The following is a 19,703-nucleotide window of genomic DNA, read 5'->3' on the forward strand; positions in this document are numbered from 1 at the left end:
CCCATCCTGGACTCTCTAAGGATGTGAAATACCTAGTAGAAGATAAGCAAATGGAGAAGATAAAATAAGGTGAATCACTGATTTAATCGTTTATACAAAGGTCTCAGTTTTATGGCACGAGCTCTTGTTTGATTTCCTACATTAACCTACACGGGGGTCGGGGATCATTAACTTCAGACAAATACAATATGGTGACGTCATTGGTGCTATGCTGTCATGTCATCCATACTTGTTCATATTTCTATGTTTTTATTATCAGGATCAAGAAGGAAACAGTAACATACTGATTTTGTGTTCCGTTATAAATACATATCCATATATCTAAATATAGTTTATTATGCGTAGTGATACTCTAATGATCAGGTAGTTATAGGCCGTGTAGCTTGACAAATACTGGTTAACGCCAGCTACGTCTTCTTTTGGACAACTGCACATAAACGAATGGACTTGATTAAAGGTAGTCAGCGACTTTATCTCTACATGGTCAGCGTTCGCGAAACAGACCGAAGTTCTCCTCATGCTTCGGTTTCGTGTGTGTTGCACGCACGTGATTGCTGCGGTCGCGTCGTCCGTAGTCGTCGATTGGCCCCGAGTCAGCCCACGGGAAAGACACATAGTCTCGTCAGTGTACACTCCCTTTAACCCATAAAACTTAACTGCACACAATGTATGTGAATGTACGATTAATGGTGGGTATGATATCAAAGTGCACTAGCTATGAATAGGAATCTGAGAGTAAACAAGTAACACTATTCAAAGAAAAAAAATGTTTACTCTGCTATTGTTATAAACTCCCGTGAGCGCTAATCGTAATAAAACAACAATGTACTTGCCTTTTTATCAGATCTGTTATAAATTGCTCTTGTTCATCAGATGGTCCATCATGTACAGCTTTTAAATTCTTGTCGACTTGCTCTTTACTGAAGAAAAAATTAAAGTTGATGTAAAAGTTAAGAAAAAAATATATTGGACACATTTCCAGGAATAATGTGATTCGGGTATCAATTTTCATCAAGGTTCGTATAAAAAATAAATATTAATCAAAACTTATTATTAAGAAAACTTCATAAAGGACATGAGTATAATGATTGTAAGATCATAAATCTTGTTTGTTGCAACTTCGTCACAACAATAAGGCCAAATCCTGCCCCAAACCATCATGAAGTATAACTTCACCCATCCAATTGAAAGGCGTGTATTGGAATAAAAATAATTTTCAAGGGGATGTCGGTTAGGTTGTAGGCGTACTTTATGACGGTTTCGTGAAACAATGTCCTGGTTACTAATCCTATCAATATATTTAAAGTCTCCCTTGACCTTCAACTAAAAGAAATTTCCAGAGGCTAACCCAACACAGCAACAGATATTGAGGATTCCATTAGGAGAGATGTTTTTATTCATAGCAGGTGGATACAATGGCTAGTAGTCAGAGACTAGGGACAGAAACACGCGTAGCCTAAATGAAATTAGCAGTAAAAATCACAGGCTGCCGTGTAAATGAAAAATTACGCAAACCGGACACAAGACTGAACATGACCGTGAAAGGCTAATACCCGTCGCACCAACGATACCGACAACAGACCCAACACAAAATGTCGTTAACTCGAATGGCAAAAAATCGGTCAGTTTTTAAAAGCTTTTGTCAGGTTTCAGTCGCCTTTCAGTCAGTTCGGCGGTGAACGACACGAGTACAAATTTATATTTTACTGACACAACTTTTAAAGGCATATTCAATTTGTTTTCACCAATGAAACATCATCTGAAATGCACTTACTCTGTTAATAAAATCATTGTAAAGCACATTCAACATTATGGAAATTGTGTTATTTTCATTATTATAAAAATGCTCTAGAATAAGAGGATTGAAACCTGTACCTTTCCATTCCAATGAGTGTTAGTGGAACAGCATTGACGTACGAGATACTATATTTCAAAGCCAGCTCTGATAAATCATGACCATGTTGTTTGCAGTGTGCGACGGCTAGATGACAAGCTTTCTTGATTTCATAATGTGCAGGATGCCATGACGGAGGCCCTCTATCGGTGAGTAGAGCCATTGACAGGGGGGATGCAGATATTAAACCAATGTTTCGTTCCTGTTCGATAGAAAATGCTTTATAGATATATAATTTTATTCATATGGCTTCATTGGAAAGTGTAAAACGTATTTTTATAAGTAAATATTTGACAGCAGAGCAAAATAATGCATTCAATGTAGGAAGTTGGTCTAAATATTAGTAACCTAAAAATATAAACATTACCGAAATGCATGGCATTTAATTTAGTCAGTTATACTTAAACAAAGCTATACACATTTTTAACTCTCGGGCAATACGAGATAGTTTTCAATGAGGCTTTCCATGATATATGTGACTGTATTATGAGACGGCACAAAATACAGCATGGAGAACGAGAAGAATTGGTCTAGGTCAAAATAAATGACAAAATGGTTGCTTATTGTAAACTCACTTGGAAGAATGTTACGTGTTGAAGAAGTGAAGAGTCATTGAGACTTAGATGACAGTAGCTTAACACTGTATCTATCTTCACTTTACTCCGCTCTACAATGCTCCTGTTAAATGAGAAATGACAGAAAATAGTTTAAATTTAACGAGGATAGCTTAAAGGCCCACCGCACTACTTGTAGCTACTTGCGCCCTCTATATAACAAACAATGCCTAATCGGTGACCATTGGTCCCCCATGATCCTCTTTTTCTTATGTTAACTGATAGCTGAGTTGATGAGATAACCACCTGTCCAGTAACCTTGCAGGGCGGTCTAATCCCTCCTGTAAACTATGGCAGATAAGCTTTAACACCATGTATATCATCATTTTACTCCCCAATACGATACTCAAGCTTGCACAACTAATATTATTAAAAAAAATTAATAACAAAAATAGCAAGAGAATTATATTTCATATCACACAAATAAGTCAAACCTATTATGATCGGACAAGAAAGAAGTACAGGTATTATATAATAACTATAAACATTTTACATTAATATGTTCCTCTAAAAAGGTAAATAGGACAAAGTTTGAAAGAAAAATGCTTTTTTAAAGCAAATATTCTTCATTATTTTGTCAGAAGTTGATGAAAGTATACACGTTCGTTATTATTCTTGAAAGGTAGAGATCTCGTATCAAAACTAATATCTTTTTTTGTCTGTTACACCCCTGTCTAGTTTAGTTCAGTTTGTGACATACCTTAAGACTTGGATTGGATATCCTGTTAGACCAATAAACCTAGCCTTTCCTTCTTCTCTGATCTTCTCTAATGCAGGAAGAGTCTCATCTATTATCAAATCTAAGCTAGAAGCGAATTCTACATCATGAACCTGATAAGTAAAGGTGACAAGTAGATATGGCTGTTAGATTTCTTTCAATGATCCAAATAATTATGATACCGTCATAGATTTCAAATTCAATCTGTCAGAATGCATTTTCAAATAATAATTTCATAATGATTTATGTCCATAGCTCTGATCAACAGTACAATATTACTTTGATAAATCATTAATATCGTCTAGATCTTTACGCTCTCAAAACTCCGAGTTACTAGTTCTAAGCTGAATTAGTATTCACCTTAGTGAGGGTCAAAGCCTTTCTTTGCTTATGCAGGGTCTTTGCGATGAAATGCTCTTTCTTGATAGATTCGAAATACCAGATAATTAAAGTGCTCCAAAAATGCTCTGGAAAAAGATGCATCTGTTTGATTCGGCATATAGTTTATTGTTCTCTTTCAGTCGTGTATGTTCTATCTTATCCCTGTCGTTCTATAACTTTGGGTAATTTCGGTATCTTTATGTGATTTCATTTTTCTTTTTGCACAAGTGCACTTCGTGCATTTGATTTCAACTTGATTTTGCACCTTACAGATCTCATATATAGTTTAAATTGAGGAATGACGTTTCTTTCATGTAGATAAAGTAAATTTCTTTCTTTGCAGTCATATATATGTGAATTTATAAGGTAATTAACCTTCTAAACTCGGGGGGGGGGTGGTCAATCGTTTCAAAATTATATTTAATTTAACCCCGAACATCAAATTCATTTACACTCATTTACCTGAATTAGATCAACATAATCAAGACCTAGACGTTTGAGACTTTCATCAATACTCCTTGTCACTCGGTCAGCAGAGAAATCGAACATTCCTTTCACATCTAGTTCATATCTTCCTACTTTAGTTGCTATGTAGTATGCTTCTCGAGGAACATCCTTCAGAGCCTGAAATAGAATAAAGCAAATCACCTTGTTCAACCAACTTTGAAAACAAACAAGGAAATACAGATATTCCAAACAAGAAATATAGATATTCAGCTGTTAATTGTTGAATTTCTCCTTTGATAAGAGAGGATAATGTAAATAAAGCTTTTTACCTTTCCTAAGACAGCTTCTGATTTGCCTTGACCATAAAAAGGTGCAGTATCGATGTAGTTAACTCCACCACGAAGAGCATGTTGAAGAGCTGCTACGCCCTGTTCTTCTGGTAGATCAGCGTCATAGACACGCCCAAGGGGTGCCGCACCTATCATTAATTAAAGGTAAATAAAATAATTTCATGTCTGTAAGTATTATTTTCAAAATCATATGAATCATTTAAAGAACTCATTTTAATTACATTGGGTTCTGTTAAAGACCAAAATTTTATTTACGAAACTCACACATTATATTCAAGACTACCAAAGATTTTAAAGAAAATGGACGTGAAATATAGGCCTATGATTGCCAGCAGCCTTTCGATTGTTTGTTTTTATTGCTACAAACGGCGTATAATTATGCTGGATCATGAATAAATAAGAATTAATTTAATCAGTGTCTTCTCAAATAAGGCTATGGCAAAAACTCATTTCACAGCATTTCAATTTTAATTTCAATTTTTACTCCACAAACCCATAAGATAAAAGCAGACGCCTTCTAATAAACATCGATGTATACGCTTCATGTGCTATTTATTTAGTTTAACCGTTTTCTTCTGTTTGTTTATCTTACCGAATCCAATAATGGAGACCTTCATACCAGTGTTACCAAGATCGTGGTAACGCATCTTCTTTATTCTATCGTTGTCATGGAAATCATTGACGTAAGTTGCTGACATAGTCGTCGTTCTGCTTGTAAAGAATATTCTAAATAACGGATTAGCCTGTAATAGATAATAAATGAAGAAAAGGAGAAAGTTGTTGGATAACGGGAAAAGGAAATACATTATAGTGAAGGGGGTTATCAGATTTATCAAACCTCATTACAGACGACTTCCTGTATAAATACCATCTGGAAGTAAATATTGACCATTAACTAAGCGCCTTGAGCATTTGACTGTCAAGTGGATTTGGCGCCTTATAAATCATATGTATTATTATTATTATATTATTGGGAATTCTAATTAAAGTCTGAAGCATGTAGGTTATTCCTAGGAAAGAGTATTAACATATTATGTAGACCAAATAAAAATGTTGTAAACGTCAAAAGACGCTTTCTGCGTGGATGCTCTCGACTGTGGACGATTATCCGACGGTAGTATTGATATCCCAGAGTAAAGTCAAATGGAGAGGAGGTTGTATCGTCATTCAGCGCCTAAAATCAAGTACCTTTTACTTTGTAGGCTAATGCCCAAATTAAAAGTGAACATCATGTTAAATCATGTTAAAGGTAAAGACCAGTTATGGTCATGTGATTGCATTGTGAAAGAAACGTTGTGGAATCGATCAGAAAAGGTTGATCATCTAGCATCTAGCATCTGCAAGGTTCTGGAATCATCAAAATGATAAGAAATTTGGCCCATTCTTCGTAAAGTTACAAGCACTATACACAGAAAGATGTATATGGGACTACCCTATATCTCTCACAGACCATGAGAGAAACAAATTTACCAAATATATGAATTAGTAGGCGGTTTCCCGGCAAAGTTTTTATCATCATGTATTAGTCAAAACATATTCTTTCACATGATTGGTAATGAGAGCTTCCATTTCATTTTTTGAAATTGGGGCGTTTCCAATACTGGTCTTTACCTTTAAACGGTTCATAAACCAAATATGACTAAAACAAAGCATAAGATAGAGGAAAACTTTTAACCGGGGTGCTGCGAAAGAAATGCAGTTATTAAAAATATGATTTGCAATGACGTCAATTACTGGGGAAAAAAGTATTAGAAACCGCATTCGTTTTTACCAATGTGCGTAGACTCTGTTGATTTGTTGATGCTATATCCCCCCCCCCCCCCCCCATTTAAAGTTTCGATATTAGAGTAACCATCACCTTATTTCCGGCAACCAGGTGCCCGACAATATGTCAAAGTATATTTTGATGAGGAAGTAATTGTCATTGTCTCTTTTCTCTCCCTCTCTCTCTCTCTCTCTCTCTCTCTAATTTCTCACTCCCTATCTCTCTCTCTCTTCTTTCTCTCTCTCTCTCCCTCTCTCTATATATTATTACGTCCTTATCTCTCTCACTCCCTCTCTCTATATATTACGTCCTTATCTCTCTCACTCCCTCTCTATCTATATATATTACGTCCTTATCTCTCTCACTCCCTCTCTCTATATATATTACGTCCTTATCTCTCTCTCACTCCCTCTCTCTATATATTACGTCCTTATCTCTCTCTCTCTCTCTTCTTTCTCTCTCTCACTCCCTCTCTCTATATATTACGTCCTTATCTCTCTCTCACTCCCTCTCTCTACATATTACGTCCTTATCTCTCTCACTCCCTCTCTCTATATATTACGTCCTTATCTCTCTCACTCCCTCTCTCTATATATTACGTCCTTATCTCTCTCACTCCCTCTCTCTATATATATTACGTCCTTATCTCTCTCTCACTCCCTCTCTCTATATATTACGTCCTTATCTCTCTCTCTCTCTCTCTCTCTCTCTCTTCTTTCTCTCTCTCACTCCCTCTCTCTATATATTACGTCCTTATCTCTCTCTCTCTCTCTCTCTCTCTCTCTATATATATATATATATATATATTACGTCCTTATCTCTCTCACTCCCTCTCTCTATATATATTACGTCCTTATCTCTCTCACTCCCTCTCTCTATATATATTACGTCCTTATCTCTCTCACTCCCTCTCTCTATATATATTACGTCCTTATCTCTCTCACTCCCTCTCTCTATATATATTACGTCCTTATCTCTCTCACTCCCTCTCTCTATATATTACGTCCTTATCTCTCTCTCTCTCTCTCTTCTTTCTCTCTCTCACTCCCTCTCTCTATATATTACGTCCTTATCTCTCTCTTTCTCACTTCCTCCCTCTACGCCCCTATCTCTCTTCTCTGTGAATCACCTTCTCAAAAACAAAAGGCGGAAGGATCGAGCTCAGAGTCTCAAACTAGAGTCCCATGAAATCACATAAATGATTTTTGACCTGTATAACCAGAGAGTTGGAATGCAATACATTGTTAAGGACAGGATATGCATTGTAAAATTGACATACCTTTCTGGAATTCTATACCGCTGCAAATGATAAGTAGTCTTTCAAATCTGGAAAAAACGATTTCAACGATATAACCTCGACATCTAAACTTTGGATTGCCCAATTGTGAACGAGATCGAGTTCCTGTGATTCGAGTAGTAAGTTCAATGACGTTTAAACTATACTGTGAGCATGCATGCTACGCATTGCCCTCGATCTCCAGCTGTACGTACTGGAGCTCGTATATGGGAGTATTTCTGACTAGTATACGTACATGCATAACAGATAATGGTTAGATTGTAGTAAGTTGATATGTTAGTAAATACCCAAAGTAAAACAATGCCTTATTTGCTTACCGAGCTCCCAGGTAATTATAGTAAACATGTGCCGAGTACGAATTGTTATATCCTATCAAAGAGATACTCCTTGATCCTATTATACATGAACACAAGTAACTAGTATGTATTTCTGGTCTATTGGGTTATATTACAAACGTGTATTTGAACTCGCGTGCCATAATCTGTAAACCAAACATCACATGCAATATAATATGTGTAAGATAAATTGCATGGATCGCTTCTGTTATGGGTTGCATACCTATTTAGCGTGAATAACTCTGAAAAGCCGCAAAAAGGGAAAATGGGGTGGAAAAACGAAAGACTAAAATAAAGAAAAGATGAAAACTGAATACACGTAACTATGTCGAATTCTCGTTTTTGATACTATAGCTCCAACCGTGTCATATTGAATAGAAAGACCGTATTACTGCATTCCAACTCCCTGATTGTACAGGTCAAAAATCATTTATGTGATTTCATGGGACTCAAGTTAAAGACTCTGAGCTCGAATGGTATCTTCCAAGTCTACATCCTTCCGCTTTCCGTTTTTGAGGACGTGATTGGAGAAGTATGATGGAAAAGTATAATTGAGGCCTAGAGAGAGAAAGTGAAAGAGAGAGAGAGGGAGAGAGCGAGGGAGAGAGGTGGAAAGAGGGAGTGAGAGAGAAAGAAAGAGAGATGGGTAGAGAGAGAGAGAGAGAGAGAGATAGGAGTGGAGAGGGGGAGTGAGAGAGAAAGAGAGAGAGATGGGTAGAGAGAGAGAGAGAGAGATAGGAGTGGAGAGGGGGAGTGAGAGAGAAAGAGAGAGAGATGGGTAGAGAGAGAGAGAGAGAGATAGGAGTGGAGAGGGGGAGTGAGAGAGAAAGAAAGAGAGATGGGTAGAGAGAGAGAGAGAGAGAGAGATAGGAGTGGAGAGGGGAAGTGAGAGAGAAAGAAAGAGAGATGGGTAGAGAGAGAGAGAGAGAGAGATAGGAGTGGAGAGGGGGAGTGAGAGAGAAAGAAAGAGAGATGGGTAGAGAGAGAGAGAGAGAGAGAGAGAGATAGGAGTGGAGAGGGGGAGTGAGAGAGAAAGAAAGAGAGATGGGTAGAGAGAGAGAGAGAGAGAGAGAGAGATAGGAGTGGAGAGGGGGAGTGAGAGAGAAAGAAAGAGAGATGGGTAGAGAGAGAGAGAGAGAGATAGGAGTGGAGAGAGGGAGTGAGAGAGAAAGAAAGAGAGATGGGTAGAGAGAGAGAGAGAGAGAGAGATAGGAGTGGAGAGGGGGAGTGAGAGAGAAAGAAAGAGAGATGGGTAGAGAGAGAGAGAGAGAGAGATAGGAGTGGAGAGAGGGAGTGAGAGAGAAAGAAAGAGAGATGGGTAGAGAGAGAGAGAGAGAGAGAGATAGGAGTGGAGAGGGGGAGTGAGAGAGAAAGAGAGAGAAGGAAAGAGAGAGGGGGATGAGGGAATAGTGAGTGGAATGAAGGGTGAGATGGTGATCTATGCAAATCATAACTTGTCCTTAAAAAATCATTGCAAGTACAACGGTATATTAAATTTATTATTTATTCATGGAAAAAAGAGGATAGTCTGTATGATTTCACGTGACACTAGACAGAGACCCTGATCTCAAAATGGTATCTTACGAGTTTACATCCGTCGGTCTTTTGTTTTTCAGGAGGCTGTTGGATGAGCTCAAAGCCTTAAAGGGAAAGTCCACCCTGATATTAAGTTAGTTTTAATACAAGCACAACTATGAGAGGAATGGGTCAGTGAAAGTTTGAGCAAAATTCCGATTATAGAATAGAAAGTTATGAAGTTTCGAAGTTTTGATCGATCAACCCTGTGACGTATATTGTGAGGTTCTCTCTAATTTGCTCTGAACACAAAATATCATAAACTTTCGTTTTCTAAGTAACGAAATAGATTTGTTTCATACAGGGGTTGTATAAAAACATGTTTGCACTAGTTAAATTTAGGAGGAATTTATGATTGAAAATGTAGATTTTTGAATTTTTTAGTGAAAAGCAAACACTATGATGGCCCAGGCAGGGGGGGGGGGGTCACAGAGTTGCCAATTTGTGTTTGATAGGCTTTTGACCCTTGAATATTCACAACTTTCTTATTTTCAATCTGTTTTTCTTAAACTTTCACTGATCTGTTTCTCTCATTTTATTCTGCTTCTATTAAAACCAACTCAATATCAGAGTGGACTTCCCCTTTAAAGGAACTATGTTGCAGGCCGAAAAATGAAAAAATTAAATTCCAACGGCATTTGAAAGATAATACTTCCCTCAAAACGAAAGGGCTTGAAAAAATAAAGAGCAGTAGTTGTCGAATCGACTTTAGTGATTGCAATCAATTTAGTAATAGTCTGATTTCAGACCCTTGTACCGAATGGTCGTACGTTTTGTGCTGGGCAAAGATTCAATCAGTTTATTTTTGGCCATTACATGAAGTGGGTTATTGATGTAGACAAATGCCCATAATTATACCCTTTGCAGCTCATTTTATGTATGTTATTACCAAAGAAAACAAAAGAAGTTAGTCAGCCACTCAATAGTGTCTGACAGTGAAGTCTAGAAAGTAAACGGGTTTCCTTACATAATTTGAGCATAACGTTAACATTTCACGAATAGGACATACGTGACATATTCATACTTCCTGCAAAGTTCTGTGACGTCATTGCCTCACTATTTATCAATTGCTTTATATATATTTGTATGCCATTAACTTACCTTTTTATCCCCCAAATCTTAAGTTATTTTACGTATAGGTTATATAATTGTTATCATATTGGATGCATGACATTTCTCCAAATCTTTTAAGAACTTTCAAGAATTGATACTATTTTCTGAATATTGTATATTCCTAATCATTGATTTTAATATAGTTTATCAAACTTCACATTTTGCATGATTTAACCGAACAAAATTACTCTATATTAGTGCATCCACACAAAAACTTATTACTACCAACATAACTTGGATGCTGGTGTGAGGAAATACAATTTTTAGGGGAAATTGAAAATGTATATTATCAATATAACAATTAAGAGGATAGTGAGGCAAAGACGTCACAGACTCATGAGTAAGCTGCCAATGTTTTTTGTGGATTTTCAAAGTTTTTCATGTCTTCAAACAGTCATAACTTTCTTATTAGTCATCCGATTTTGCTCAAACCGTTTTTGATTGGTTTGTCTGAATTTTCTGCTTCTATTGGAAGAAATTTATTGTTGGAGTGGAGTTGTCCTTTTAGTCTTTTTCTTTTCCTGGCATCAATGTGACTCACTTCAAATCTTATTGTTGTTTTGTTTTCATTGTTTCTTGATTTTATCCTTACCGAATATATAATACGTCGAACTTTTGATATTCGAAATCATCGGAAAAGAAAAGTAAATTATTTCCCATTCCAAAGATTCATCCAAAAGGAAAACTCTTCTGCACGACAGGGAAAATTATGAAGAACAAAACAATATAAAAATGGCAGAGTACCAACATTACATGACCCTGTCCTGGTAGTAAACAAAAAATAACTAAAAGTCCATTCAATATTGAAACAGCATAAAGCAAAAGAAAACACGTTTAGGTCCGTGATTTACATCCCGAATTCAAATTTCTTAAAACTTACAATGCTCAACATGTATCTTTTAGTTTAGAAAAATGAGTATGAATAAGATAACGAAAACATAATATACTTTGAAATATGATTATTCTCATTATTTTAACTTGCAGACGATCATCCTACAGAGATAAACTAGTCTGTCCGTCATGTTGCCTTTCTACCTCCTACTCACTCTCTCCCAAGTTGTTGGGATAATGATTCTCATCCTGGTGGGATACTGGACAGGACATACACTAGGAGGCTATGCATGGGATGGATCAGGCAGGGAATTTAACTTACATCCACTATTCATGACAATTGGTCTTGTATTTCTGTATGGAGATGGTATGTATATACATGGGAATGGTAACTCCCTGTACTCTTGACATAAATAGGACCAAATCGTGTAGAAATAGATAGATTTGAGAAAGAAGAATGGAAGAAAGGTTGCCATCATTCGTCTAATAGAAACAATCGAATTCTGAAAAAGCATGTTGCAAAATAATCAGTTTAGAAGTTGTGGGGGGGAATATAATCAGCTTAGTATTTAAAGGAAATGGCGCCTATGTGCATATACCCTTAGTTTACTAAACAGTGATTTGTTGTAATTTACACCCCAACTAAGAAAAAAAAAGAATTTCGATTATATTTCCCTGCCTAATCGTTGATCATACTTTTAGTAAAGATTTACAGGGATGGTGAAATCTTAAGCCAAAACAATACACAATTCTGCTGCTGATGCTCCTGTGAAATCGATATCATACCTCAGTTCAGTAGAAGATGACCAAGTAGTCACTACTTTTTGTTTTAACTGAAGCTGGGGGCTGAGGTAATATAACTATTGAGTGCCAGAAGCGATATAAGTATTGAACTAATACAAGAAATCACTGTTATTATCATTAGTATCAAGGTAATTTTGGTATAACCCGAAAATTATCGGAAATTGGTAGCTCCTTTATGTGTTATGATTCATAGACAGGTAACGTTTGTGCAACATGGATACCATTATGATAAATCGTTCATTCTTTTTTGTTTTATCATTTATATCAAGGTATCTTGATGTTCAGGGTTTTTCGACACAACTCCTCATCCAAAATCAAAATCGTCCACCTGCTTTTTCATAGTCTCGCCCTCATCTTTGCCTGTGTCGGTCTCAAAACTGTGTTCAACTTTCATCGTGTCCAAAGCTTTCCTGACATGTATTCACTTCATAGCTGGGTCGGATTGAGTGCTTTTATCTTATTTGTTTTACAGGTTAGTAGGCTTACTGTAAAATAATATCTTCATACTTCATAGGTAAACGCATCCATGTTCTCGTCAAGAATAGGCCATTTTCGTAATGTGACCAAATTTAATGCATAAGTCTTTGTGTAGTGCCTCAATAAAATAATAATATTTTAATAGTCAGAATGCAACTGCGTGAATTAAGTGTTGCTAGGTAGGTCAATCCGTAATGTTTGTCCAACCTGACAACAACTAATGTATGCAGTTCGGATTCTGTCTATTGAAATACCATTATTCTTATCAGGTGAATGAACTAATTTGTATTGAGGCGCTTCCCAAAGACTTATGCATTACATTTGGTTACATTACAAAAATGGCCTATTGGGCTCAGTGAGTGCCACATGAAATACTAGGTGTACTGTAATGTGTTCACTGAAATTCAGTAAATATTGTTACGACTGCAAAACTTACGTGAATAATACTCCTCAAGAATCAACACTTACAACAGTCAACTTTGTGTTTAAGAAAAACATATTGTCAGCACATGCAAACTGTTGTGAAATGGATTACTTTCCTTTTTTACACATGCAAAAATATATTCATCAGATAGACAATGAATGAGAATTAATTTTGTCAATTATCTGATAACGTATATAAATGAAGGTTGTGTACACCATTTGATTTCAAATTATTATTAAGCTAACTGTAGGAAACTTACTGACAAGAAGAGGGACGTTGGGGCCCGATGTGTTCATGAGAATGATCACAGTCCATGACATAAAAGTCCTCGGGTTGTACGTACGCCACCGTTGAAGACCCTTTGGCTATCTTCGACGGAAACCTGGTTTCGAAGATCCAGACCATTTCCATTTCCCCTCACTTCTGTGCGAGGCGGACTTATTGCAGCGCCAATCAATTAAGGGCGTGGTCATGACAGTACACCTTCCTCACCGGAGTGAAAGTCCGAGCTCAGAACCAATTAAGGGCGTGGTCATGACAGTACACCTTCCTCACCGGAGTGAAAGTCCGAGCTCAGAACCAATTAAGGGCGTGGTCATGACAGTACACCTTCCTCACCGGAGTGAAAGTCCGAGCTCAGAACCAATTAAGGGCGTGGTCATGACAGTACACCTTCTTCACCGGAGTGAAAGTCCGAGCTCAGAACCAATTAAGGGCGTGGTCATGACAGTACACCTTCTTCACCGGAGTGAAAGTCCGAACTCAGAACCAATTAAGGGCGTGGTCATGACAGTACACCTTCCTCACCGGAGTGAAAGTCCGAGCTCAGAACCAATTAAGGGCAGGGGCGTAGACAACGGGGGGGATGAGGGGATGCATCCCCCCCCCCCACCTCACAAGGTGGGGGGGATGGCATGTACAATCATCCCCCCCACCCAGGTTTTGGGGAATGATATTTGCTTACTTAATAAGTCATAATGATGATAATAATAGTAATAATAATAATGATAACAATTATAATATTAATAATAATAATAATTATGATGATGATAATAATAATCCTCATCATTATTGTAATTGTGTTTATTGTTAGCCGCATTCACACGGTGAAAGCCAATTCTAAAACAGAATAGAAAATGAATGTGATACAACAGTATACATAATAATTCGTGACAGAGAGTACCATACTACTATCTTTATAACAAGTATTATTCAAACAAACATATATAATTATGTATAATCATGAATTGTTCAACTTCATGCTCCCACTATATGACTATTGTTACACTAATACTGATATCAGGACTGACTGGTATACATTAGTTTGTTGTTAAGCTTGCAGCAGCTACATCTTTTCTGTATTGTTAACTATTTATTTATTTTTGTTTTATTTAAGATGCACTGCATGAAGACATAAGTTTGAAATGTTTAAAGAAGTTTGTTTCATGTAAAGCGCAGTGTGAATTTACCCTTTCTTGAAATGCGAGATAAAAGGAACCTATTAGTATTAGCATTATTATTTGTATTAGTATTATTTTTTATTTCTATTATTATTATTATTATTATTATTATTATTTTCATTTTTATTATTATTGTTATTATTATTGTTATTATTATTATTATTATTATTATTATTATTATTATTATTATTATTATTATTATTATTATTATTACTATTACTATTATAAGACTGAGATCAAATAGAAGTAAATAATGCCCTAATTTGAAACGATGCAATGCCGTTACGGTTCCGATTTCTTCACAAACTTACAAAGCAGTATTGTTACTCCATGGATCATAGTGATACTGTTTATGTTTTTTGTATCTGTATGTTAATGAGCCGCCAGCCAATATCCATCTATGGATACTATGCCTGTTTCTTTGAGGTAAAAAAAAAAGCATAGTATGTACGTATTCATTATGCTTTATAATGAACAGACATATTGTTCAAAGTTTAATCGTTATTTGTTTGTTGTTTATGTGTTCTATTCACAAATGGCCACAGAGGCTGTTTTCATTCATAACCACATACCCCTATCAAGACAACAAAGACTATACCTGCGTGTACACAGTTGACATTGGTTTTTTTTCTGAAGAGGTGTAACAGCAAAATTCACAGAGATAAATAAATACGTAGTGTGGTTCAATATGCAATACTATGTGTCAGTCCATTCTGTATTCGTATACCACGGTGTGTAGATCTTGTCGATGTATGTCTGTCCATTCAAGGCGTAGTATGTGTGTGTGTGTGCGTGTGTGTGTGTGTGTGTGTGTGAGTATGCGTGTGTGTTTGTGTGCGTGTGTGAGTATGTTTGTGTGTGCGTGCACGCTTGTGTGTGTTATTTTACCTCATTAAGTATGCATCAGATTGCACGATTTCAAGTTCAAAATTGCAAAAGCTCCCTACCGTGGGAGGGGGGGACACCCCCTCCCACACCCTCCCCCGCTCGGTCGCTTCGCTCCCTCGCTCGGGCGCTTCGCGCCCTCACTAGCGTTGGCAGCCCAGTCATCCCCCCAGGTGTACGAACCTGTCTACGCCACTGATTAAGGGCGTGGTCATGACAGTACACCTTCCTCACAGGAGTGAAAGTCCGAACTCAGAACCAATTAAGGGCGTGGTCATGACAGTACACCTTACTCACCGGAGTGAAAGTCCGAACTCAGAACCTATTAAGGGCGTGGTCATGAAAGTACACCTTCCTCACCGGAGTGAAAGTCCAAGCTCAGAATTCATAAGGTTCATGTTGAATCCACGACATAAATCATTTGCCAGACAAAGAAATATCAATTCAGTTGGTGATCAAGGTTATCATGAGACATCATACTCGCTCAAAAAAGAAGATTTAAGGAAAAATCCAAACATAATTAAAGCAAAGCCAAAAGCTTGTTTTGCTTGGCACCGGGTCTGACGTTCGCCTCAAGTGTTAATTCATGCTGTCCTTTATTTGAGGCCTGTTCACCCAAAACGATAGGCCATTTTCGTAATGTAACCAAATGTAATGCATAAGTCTTTGAGTAGTGCCTCAATACAAATTATTTCATTCACCTGATAAGAATAATTGTATTTCAATAGACAGAATCCGAACTGCATACATTAGTTGTTGCCAGGTTGGACAAACATTATTTCTTGACCTACCCAGCAACACTTAATATATGCAGTTTGCATTGTGACTGTTGAAATACTATTATTCTTATCAGGTGAAAGTTTGTATTGAGGCACTTCACAAGGATAGTTCTTGAATAATCTCATAGGGATACCAATTAATTTGTATTTTACCTGTTTATATGATTATTTTATCTATTTTGTTTTTGCTGCTGTTATTTGTTTTATTCTTACCAAACAGGGCTTTATGGATGACCACCAAATTGGTGATATGTGCCACCCTGTATAAATATCAGAAATAAATAAATAAATAGAGAGGCTTATTACCCAACATGATCTCAATGTGCTTCCAAGAAATCGCCTCAGGTGCAATTTATATACGCTATATCATAATGGTATTGTCGACTTTAATAATGTCACGAGTTGTTCATGTATATACATGCCTTGACATTGTCATGTCAATTCGCACATTCCAAAATTGTAATCGCCCAAGATTGATTTCTTGGAAGATTTTGGTATTAATATTTATGAAATACACATTACTCATTACACCTCAAGTTACTTGTTACTAAAAATTGAACAAAAAGTATTTACAAAGAAACAAAACTACGGTAAGCGTCTTATTAAAATAAACATGAATGTATTTGTGATGATGAAATGAAAGAGTTGAAATTTAATTGAATAGAAAATGTAAATTTGTCAAGCTGGTTTTAATGATTTACTCGATTCTGTAATTAAATACAACATCAATTGTTGAGCAAGTTGATATTTTTGACTGTTTTACAGTGGATGACTGGGATAGCATGCTTCTTGTATCCTCGACTACGGGATGAACTACGTGTAACCTATCTTCCTCTTCATCGTTACATTGGTGTAGCTACGTTTGCCATGGTGATAGCAGCTGCATGTGCTGGCATCAACGAGAAGCTCTTCTTTGTCTAGTTAGTTTGTCTTCTTGTCTTCCAAATATTTTTTTTAAAACGCGTGAAAATGTTGTCTTATCTTCTGTTATCTGTCATTAAAATACATGTACATCTAGTTTTCGTATTTCTCTATCGACGAAGCATGTTGTAATGCCATCATCTTCCCATTTTCTGTCCCCCCCCCCCCCCCAGTGTTTTTCTCTCTCTCTCTCTCTCTCTCTCTCAATCTCTTTCTCTCTCACTTCTCTCTCGCTTCCTGTCTATGTTACTCTCTGACTCTTTATCTGTCTCCCACTTTGTTCTCCGCTCCTGTTTTGATAAACGCATAATTCCATAATTTCCCCCATCTTTCTCTTTGACAGCTCTGGAAGAGGAGACTCGTTGAAGTACTCCGCCTTGCCACACGGAGCATACATCGGGAATTTTCTCGGCTTCCTCATCCTTCTATTTGGGCTTATTGTGGGCTATTTAGTCTCCAACTCTGACTTCAGAAGACAGACCTCCAACCCAGCTCGTGATGGTTTGGAAGAAGGGACGCTCATGAACACGACGGATCAAAAAGTGAATTAAACAACTCATAAGCTTCCTCTTTTAATTACAAGTATGTAAATAGGCTTTGGGAGCAAGTTCACACAACACTGTGTTTATAGTTTGCTGTTTGCTTCCTGGCTTCGTATATATTCTCTGCTGTCCTCTAGGTAATATTTTTGTATGGCAGGAGAGACATTTTGCTCATATCAAATTCAGTTAGGCTATTCTGTCATAATTATTATATCGCTTATAAATATAGCATCACTTTAAACAAACAGCACTTTGTTATTCCTTGCTCATTTTTCCTGATTGAGGTGTCATAATTATGAAAGGGCAAAAACTGAACTTTCTAGAAATGTGATTTTCTCTTTGAAATTCAGATACCGTCCGCCAAATGACTTTTTGGTTCCCTCTCTTCAACTTCATTTGAATCACTCATGCTTGAAAAATGCATCATATGAGTTGCATCAAATGAAAGAAGATGATCTAGGCTTTACAAATATGTGTCATTTATTAATTATAATCGTGATTAAGTTATGATAAAACATCGATAATTCTCGGTTTCGTTTAATATGGGACGCACTGTATATACATATCCAATTATTTAAATAATTATGTAATACCATACTAGATTTTTTTTTAAAGACAAAACAAATCAAACAGCCTAATGTTGGTATGCGTGATTAGGCAAGATTGAATGGAATGATCCACTAACATCTCTACTCCTTAAACGTTGTTCCCATATTCGGTATTAAGGACTGATAATTAATTGCAACATGATGCTACAGTACTCTTTGCCAGTTCTGGCACGTTACGATTTATTTTCAAATATTTGAAAGAAAACTCCTATTAATTACTTTCGCACCATGAATTGCAAAGAAAACAAGTTTTCAATAAAATGGAAAGTGCATAAGGGTTTGATACTATGTCAAGTGAAGGTAAAGAATCGTGGCTTTATTGAAAAAAGAGTAACTTGTATATTGAACAAAAGCGAGAGGTTGCTGATATGTGGTTATGTATGTAGGTACAATGACAATGCCAATGACAATGTATGTATGTATCAAATGACAATGCCTGGCTTGTAAACGAGCTTTATAGATCAACTCCATGGCCTGTGGGTGTTACAATATATTAAAAAGGATGACTGTACTTTTGACTATCTTTTATTCGTTTAATGCCAATAAAGTCATATGTAGTAACTGTATTATATTATATATGTATGCACATCCTGCATTCTTATATCTAGCGGATTTGAATAATCAATGTCGTTGTAATCAATTGGATGTATGCAGACCCCCCCCCCCCCACCCCCTTTCCTCTCTTTCTCTCTCTTTATATATCTCTTTCTCTGGATGTTTCTGTATTTGATTGGATGATGGCAGATTATTTTCTCTCTATCTCTCTCTAATCTCTATATCTATATCTCTCTTTCTCTATCTTTATATCTGGATGTCTCTATATTTTATCATTGCAGATGAGGCTACCTCACCCCTTCTCTCTCTCTCTCTCTCTCTCTCTCCCCTCTCCTCACTTGTTCTATCTCTCCTTCTTTACTCACTCGGTCACTGACTCATTAACTCTGGTTCACCAAACATACCTATTTATATCATGACAATACATGTAGATTGTAAAAGAATTTTCGCCGAGTTGTTGAATGTCAAATTTCTCCGTTTCTAAATTTGGGGAAATAAGCATTTCAAGCATAACAATACAGTCTCAATTTTAAAAGGAACTTGTTGAAAGCTCAACTGTATCCCACTATTGAAACATCTAAACAGATGCATACTTATTTCAGTTTTGACATACATGTTCTTTTATAACCTGATTTCATCTCCAACTTATTTAGCACCTACTAATGTGAATAAAGACAAAAACAGGAAAAGTTTATGCGTTTCAATGTTTCACTTTATTATACATTTCAGCCACATATAGTGAAGGAAGGGGCACTCAATCGGAGAAACAAATACAGAATGGAAATATACTCACATATATCTCATCTCATACTCACATTCACCCTCTCACATTCATACCAAGGAGAAAAACAAAAACAACAACAAGACACTCGTGCCTGTTCTCCCTACATATGAGGCAGAACAGACAACGAAGGAGCAATTGTGACAG

The 19,703-nt window shown here is 36.6% G+C and overlaps 2 protein-coding genes across 2 annotated transcripts; one reads left to right on the forward strand and one right to left on the reverse strand.

Annotated features, from left to right (window-relative positions):
• Positions 1-559: 559 nt before the first annotated feature.
• Positions 560-7,525, reverse strand: LOC584746 (L-galactose dehydrogenase-like). The gene is made up of 8 exons (XM_030990939.1): positions 7,449-7,525; positions 4,997-5,147; positions 4,384-4,532; positions 4,070-4,231; positions 3,209-3,339; positions 2,470-2,572; positions 1,876-2,096; positions 560-920 (listed from the first exon to the last, which is right to left on the reverse strand). The coding sequence occupies exons 2-8, from the start codon at positions 5,100-5,102 to the stop codon at positions 785-787; spliced, it is 1,008 nt and encodes a 335-aa protein (XP_030846799.1). The 5' UTR covers positions 5,103-5,147; positions 7,449-7,525; the 3' UTR covers positions 560-784.
• LOC100888104 (cytochrome b561-like) lies at positions 7,503-17,849 on the forward strand. The gene is made up of 5 exons (XM_030990940.1): positions 7,503-7,585; positions 11,474-11,687; positions 12,394-12,596; positions 16,915-17,069; positions 17,414-17,849. The coding sequence occupies exons 2-5, from the start codon at positions 11,510-11,512 to the stop codon at positions 17,619-17,621; spliced, it is 744 nt and encodes a 247-aa protein (XP_030846800.1). The 5' UTR covers positions 7,503-7,585; positions 11,474-11,509; the 3' UTR covers positions 17,622-17,849.
• Positions 17,850-19,703: the final 1,854 nt, after the last annotated feature.

This window comes from Strongylocentrotus purpuratus, unplaced genomic scaffold (genome assembly GCF_000002235.5).
Source record: "Strongylocentrotus purpuratus isolate Spur 01 unplaced genomic scaffold, Spur_5.0 spur5_scaffold_19, whole genome shotgun sequence".
Classification (NCBI taxonomy): Eukaryota; Metazoa; Echinodermata; class Echinoidea; order Camarodonta; family Strongylocentrotidae; genus Strongylocentrotus; species Strongylocentrotus purpuratus.

Coding starts and splice junctions, on each gene's coding strand:
- LOC100888104 (XM_030990940.1), top strand. CDS start 11,510: ATGTTGCCTTTCTACCTCCTACTCACTCTCTCCCAAGTTGTTGGGATA. Junction 11,688..12,393: donor TGTATTTCTGTATGGAGATG/GTATGTATATAC, acceptor ATTTATATCAAG/GTATCTTGATGTTCAGGGTT. Junction 17,070..17,413: donor GAGAAGCTCTTCTTTGTCTA/GTTAGTTTGTCT, acceptor TCTCTTTGACAG/CTCTGGAAGAGGAGACTCGT.
- LOC584746 (XM_030990939.1), bottom strand. CDS start 5,102: ATGTCAGCAACTTACGTCAATGATTTCCATGACAACGATAGAATAAAG. Junction 4,232..4,383: donor CAGAAGCTGTCTTAGGAAAG/GTAAAAAGCTTT, acceptor ATTCTATTTCAG/GCTCTGAAGGATGTTCCTCG. Junction 3,340..4,069: donor ATTATGTTGATCTAATTCAG/GTAAATGAGTGT, acceptor TTTACTTATCAG/GTTCATGATGTAGAATTCGC.